The sequence below is a fragment of the Stegodyphus dumicola genome, chromosome 8 (assembly GCF_044657685.1).
Source record: "Stegodyphus dumicola isolate Sdum_Otavi_A_Nest chromosome 8, ASM4465768v1".
Classification (NCBI taxonomy): domain Eukaryota; kingdom Metazoa; phylum Arthropoda; class Arachnida; order Araneae; family Eresidae; genus Stegodyphus; species Stegodyphus dumicola.
Window position 1 is genome coordinate 164,716,859 of NC_140775.1, and position 6,409 is coordinate 164,723,267.

Here is a 6,409-nt window from a genome sequence, read left to right on the forward strand (position 1 = left end):
TTTCAAATGTAAGTCAATACCGAGTAATGTAATGTAATGCAATATACCAGTGTGGTGCAACCCCCCTGTCCTATAATAATCGGCTTGATGGTTAACGCAGCACACCCAACACAGACAAACAAAAATACAGCTAAAAGATTAAAACAGAAATACACTCAGCATTAAACCAAAATTCTCAGTATTATTCTATTGCCATTTATAAAGTTTATCAACTCCTTTGCAAATCTAAACTCTTTATTGCGGCAGTAGAATTCCTTTATGTTACCATGTTTTCCCTAACATGTTGCAATAATACGTAGTCTTCAAAGAAATGGCGTGCATTGCCTTTAGCATTACAAAAACTAATATTGTGTAAATTAAATCTTTTCAGGTACACCGGGAAGCGCCTGTGTTCAGTAATTATTTGATGGTAGTCAAAATCACATAACATTCTCATATTTTTAGAAACTTCAAAGTTCAACAAAAAATCCTCCCTTTTTCCCAAAATCTTCCATTTTTCTTTCCAGCAATCATAGTAGAAATCCTTGATTTAACTAATAACAATTGTTTTTTATGTTTGAATATCCGAGCGCTTTTCTTAATGCAGGATGTATACTACTAAAATTAAAGACATAAAAAGATATATTACATGCATCAAAACTTCTGTAAGTAATAAAATCAAAATTTTGTGAGCGTAATTTAAATTTATCATAATAAAAAGAATAAAATATCGAGAGGGGCGACTTATCGGCTAATATGCTAATGACTTCTGTCGAGAGATGGTTTTAAAGCATTTGGTCAGAAGCAGCAGCCAGGGTAGTTGTATTGCATCTAGTTTATTTGATTCGTTGCTGGTCCGCGACCCTGGAACCCGAAGCCCCAACACCATGTAATATAATAGGAGTAAAAACAGTTTTGTTAATTAATCTAATAATGTTACTTTTCCGTTAAGACAATACCGGGTACCGTGAATTTGTTTTTAAATTAACCATATAAATTCTTACAAATACCATGATTAGCAGAAGCCATGATTTTATAAAGCTGATTTAACTTGTAGAGTCCAAATGTGTGAACTTCTATCTGAAACTGGAGTAGCAGGAAACTACACAAGAGAAGGGTTAAAATACCCTTTATTAAATCTTTTGAAAACTTACAATGCGTCAACTTGACGCTAACAAACTTCGCTTCTGCTTGGGAAGTCACATAATTTCTATTAACTAAAATGTGAAGATATGAACAAACGATAGACCTAGACTACAGGGCTCATCGAGGTCTCGTAACTTAAACCCCCTTCGAAGCTAGCGGCAGCAGATAAATGCAATTAAGCCACTTGGACCAGCAATAAGCAAACGTACCTACGGCAGAGACGGCAGCTAGTGCATAACTCTTTCTTTTCTCCTACCAAACCTTGGCTTTTAACTACTTTCTTCAATTACCTATTCTGGCACAGACAATTAGGGGAATGAAGGCTTGTAGGAAAGTTAAAAATAAAACTTTAAGTTATTAGTTAAAATAAATATAAATCCCTACAAACTCTTAAAATATAACACACATGTTCTGAAATTTTTATTCATTGTATTCATGTCATTCTTTCTTACAAATACCATATCATAACGAAACTGACATCTGGGCATCAAACTGTGGTCAATTCAAGCAATCTACTCTGCGTAAACCATTCGAATCCCATCTTTGAAAGATTCATTAATTGAGATGCCCTGTAGTAGTAAGACTGAATTTAAGTCTCGAACAATCAAAAACACATTCTGAGTGTCACTGTCAGACAATTTTTTACTTCTGTTTTTATATGACGGTATCTACAAGCATAATGAAAGAATTGTCATATTAGAAGGAAATCTGACGGCACATGTTACTAACTGTAATACAAATAAATGATTGTGAGTTTAGAGCATTGAAGCTGCATTCTTAGCACAAAATTAGCATTGTCTTGAGACACGAAGAGCGTAACAAGAGAGCCCTGGTATTGCATCAATATGGCTTTGGTTATGTTTCTGACGTATTACCTGTTAACCTGTCTTGATCTGAATTCTCACTTATTTAGTGCTATCTTCTAGAAAAAAAGTATCCTTAAACGTGGCTCATTTTCCATGAGGGCTAATTGAATATTTTTATCGCAAAAATTTGGAAGGGGCACTTGTAACGGTACATTAATATGTGTATTTTCATAATCATTAGAGTATTTTTTAAATTCTGAGATATATCTTTTTTTCTCATATTAGTATCCTTTAAACCCTAGGTGTCTCTTCCAATCTGACTTTTAAGAATTGTTAAGCAACAAATTCCTAAATTGTTAATTTAAATGTGAATATTATTATTATTGTTACTAAATTAAGCTCGATCATTAAAAAATATTTGAAATATGTTGCATTAGCATTTTATTTCCTCATGAAAAAAATTCCTTTTTCCTCCCTTTTGATGATACTGATATCAAGGGGTGCATCTTATAGTCGATTATGTATCTTAGAATACGAAATACGGTTTTAAGATGCCTCCCCCTCTCCCGCGAATTAGGTTGATTGTTTAACAATTAACGTATCTCGATACTTCAGAGGTAACAGGAAAAAGGCTACAAATTCATACAGCTCAGTTTTATCTAAATTATACAGTCTGAGCTTGACAGACGAATAGAAAAATTTAGAAATACGCTAACTGACAGTAGACAAAAACTCTTAAACGATATAGCCCACCAGCGGCCGAGCGGTAAAGTCGCTGAACACTGGTAGTTCGGTCCGATGTTCGAGTCCCGCGAACGGGCTGGCTGCATGGGCGTTTTCGTGGTTTTACCCATGTGTAACGTGTATACGAGCCAGTTTCCCTTAGAAAGTCCTCAAAGAAGGCATTCCTCCCCTTAGGCAGATAGCCCTCGAGGCTTTGCCATAATCACCTACACACTTAGACGATATATAAATTTATATAAAAAACTCTTAGATTTTGTGCAGAATTAATAGTTTAAAAACTGAATGTTCAGAATATTTGCTTATGAGAACGTTTCGTAGTGGCTTCATATAATGCAATTTACTGATCTGAAAATAATCAATTTCTTTTTTTTTTATCTCATTAAATTTTTTTTTTCGTTTCTATTTTTTTTCTTTCAGTAATTAAAATTAAACAATGTGTAAAGTTTAAATATATTATTCACAAATATAGTAATCATTCTGTTTACTAACGTATAAAATTTGTAAAACTTTGTGGATGAATTTCTGATATTTATCATCATATAAAACATTTGTATGACGTAATATGCGCATATGAGTACGCATACGAAAGCAATATAATTTTGTAACGCTATGTATGAAACTAAAATATTATTTTGTTAATTACTTTGAGTTCTTGTGCTGATGTTATTGAATAGTTGTATCTTTACATGTAATTTTTTTCTAAACTTTCAGGTTTCTGATTTGCAGAAGCCCTTCGTGGATTCTGTATCTGTGCCTATCATAGAACCTCATCCTAAATCTCATGGAGATGCAGAATCTGCACGCTCTCTGGAATGTTCAGAATATCTGAGAAAGCAAGTCGCATCCGCCGAAATCCGACACGGCGTACAACTGAACAATGAGTACGAGATCGTTCCTTTCACCCATTTCACTTTCGGAAGAGTTTATCCTGTCACCCTTGGCCTTGGCAAAAGGGTCGTCGAGAAACCTATCGGTTACAAACGTAAGGACCTTCTTGAAGTATTTGTCAGAGCCTTGGACGTCATCAACAGAGACAAAAGGGGTAAACAGCGATACACTGTGGATGACTTCACTGAGGGCTTGTTTCGCAATGAGCCAACGACTGGTTCCCATTACGAATTGTACTTCAAAGAAAAGAATATGTCTCGAGTCTATCACAGAGTGGTTCTTATGAGGCCTTTCGGCCCAGTACAAACTCTAATAAACGAAAGAGTACGAACATCGAAAGAACTTATTAATGTTATTCTGCCCCTTTCAGGTAGAATAGACATTTTTAGGACGTTCATGGACAGGTTTGTGAAAGTTGCAATAAAGCATGATAAAAAAGTCTTCCTTACAGTTGTATATTTTGGAGATGAAGGTCTTCATGAAGTGCGTGTCATCCTGACTAAAGTATCCCGGGAGGCAAAATTCCGAAATCTAAAATTGCTGACTTTAAATGAAACATTTTCAAGGGGCAAAGGCCTACAAGTTGGTGTGCAGCACTGGTCAAAAGGAGATGTCTTACTATTCCTGTGCGATGTAGATATTGTCTTTACCAGCAGGTTTCTGGAACGTTGCCGTTTGAATGCAGCACCAGCAAAGAAAGTCTACTACCCTATCGTCTTTAGCTTATATAATCCTTCTTTAGTTTACTCATTACAAGGTAAAGAGACTCCATCAGAAGCAGATCAGCTAACGATTTCCAGAGATTCAGGGTTCTGGAGGGATTTCGGTTTCGGGATGACATGCCAATATCGAAGCGACTTCATGAATGTAAAAGGCTTTGATGAAGACATTGTCGGGTGGGGTGGAGAAGATGTTATGCTGTATCGAAAATATGTAAGAAGCAATTTAGTAGTTGTAAGAGCTACCGATCCAGGTATCTTCCATATGTGGCACGAAAAAGTATGTGATCCAGATTTGTCGGTTGACCAATACCGTGCTTGCTTAAGGTCTAGAGCCCTTGGTGAAGCCTCCCACGCCCAGCTAGGCCTTTTAGCTTTTGGCGATGAGCTGAAGAAACACCAGAGCATCTTGGATTCTCAGAGTACCTCAACAGTGGACGGAACCGTTGTCGATGTGATAGAGAAGCCTTCTCGGGCTCAGTTGGATCATCGCTGAGTCAGTTCTGTGATGATGAATCTTGGTTCCATATATTACTCAGCCGTAAACTTGTGATTTATTTATGCTGCTTGTTCTACAATTTGGGATTTGCAAAAGCAAAAAAAAATATTTATATTTTTATTCAAAGCCTTTCTTTGAAGATTTGCATATCAGAAACTTGATATATATAGCAACTGATCAATTATGAGATGCTATGAATTCCAACGGTCTTTCGCAGTGTTATGTTGAATATTTAAGCTACGTTTTACCAAACAAGATCAAGAAGATGATAGATTAAATTCGTTGAAGAAGACGTGTATAGCAATAAAAATAATTAATACTTTTTTTCAAATGGAATTTTTTATGGAAGATAATTGTAACAATTGTCGATGCTTAGAAAGTTACAAAATGACTTTACGGTAAACCTACTGAAGTAAAACTTGCCTTGTTAAATGAACTGTTTATAGTTTTAGTGACTTCCAAGTGGAAAATGAAAACTTGTTTGGAAATGCTGGTTTAAATACTCGACATAAAAAAATTCATTGTGTGGAATTCTCTTATTTCACATAAGCAGAACGTGTTGGTTAATATTTATTTAAATTTCTTATGCACATGGGTATTTTTAATTAATATTAAAAAGAACTAAAGTCAACGTGTGTTATCTACATAGTTCCAAAGATTATTAAATAAAGTGTTTAATTTATTTACTTTTACCTGAATAAAATATTATTTCATGACTTTCTACATAAAATAGAAAAGTGCTTTGAATTAGTGTTTAGAATTTTCCTTTATTACAATGAAGTTAATTCGTTAGAAAAAAGAAAGAAGTTTAAATGCTATGTTAATTTAAATGTATGCAAAGAAAATATTCTAAGATTATTTATATACATGGGAATATTACTTGGGTCAGCTGTAAAAGATGCGAGTGAAGGGTTTAAAGTAAACCTTTGAGACTGGATTTAAATTTAGTCTCTTAAAATTATTTTAAAACCACTTTTATAAATTTAATAACGATAATTTTGTCAATAATTTTAACTTATAATACTGAAATAAAGTCATACTCTGACTTTATGCATGATAACTTAATGCATGATTGTTTTCAGGTAATTAAAATCAACATTTTAAACCATAGATATCGGATTGCTGCTTTAAATATAATAAAAATGTTATTATACCTTTTCGCTCAAAATAGATATTTTTTGTGTGTAATATTCAGCACCAAAAAAGGAAATACATTTTAACTACATTTCCTACGAAACTACTGTAAAAATAAATTACCCATCTTATAGAAAACGGAAATAATTTTTGTTTCAACAGCATTAATCTTTATCAGCACTCAGAACACACTAAACAAGTGTAGAAGACTAGCCTGCTCTTTTCTAATGCCAGTATTCAGATTATAGCTGAAATATTCCTTTTGCATTCAGAACACTAAATATTACTTTCGAATAACACTCAAAATTACTTTTTCATGCAAGTGAAATTATTATTCTCTTTTCTAAAGCCGGTGTTCATACTATAACTGAAACAGTACTTTAGCATCCAGAGTAGATTAATAGAGAGAATAACAGCCTTCCCTTTTCTAAAGCCTGGCTTTATTCACTCTATTTATATCGTATCTGAAATATCGTATCTGACATACCCTATCT

The 6,409-nt window shown here is 34.0% G+C and overlaps 1 protein-coding gene across 6 annotated transcripts in view; it reads left to right on the forward strand.

Moving 5' to 3' along the window:
• LOC118185560 (chondroitin sulfate N-acetylgalactosaminyltransferase 1-like) overlaps positions 1-5,473 on the forward strand; it is a 230,042-nt gene extending 224,569 nt beyond the window's left edge. For all 6 annotated transcript variants that reach the window (XM_085822686.1, XM_085822691.1, XM_085822689.1 and 3 more), the window contains one exon: positions 3,387-5,473. In XM_085822686.1, the coding sequence (XP_085678812.1) occupies positions 3,387-4,778 (1,392 nt within the window). In that variant the 3' untranslated portion in view covers positions 4,779-5,473. The remainder of the gene's footprint in view (positions 1-3,386) is intronic.
• Positions 5,474-6,409: the final 936 nt, after the last annotated feature.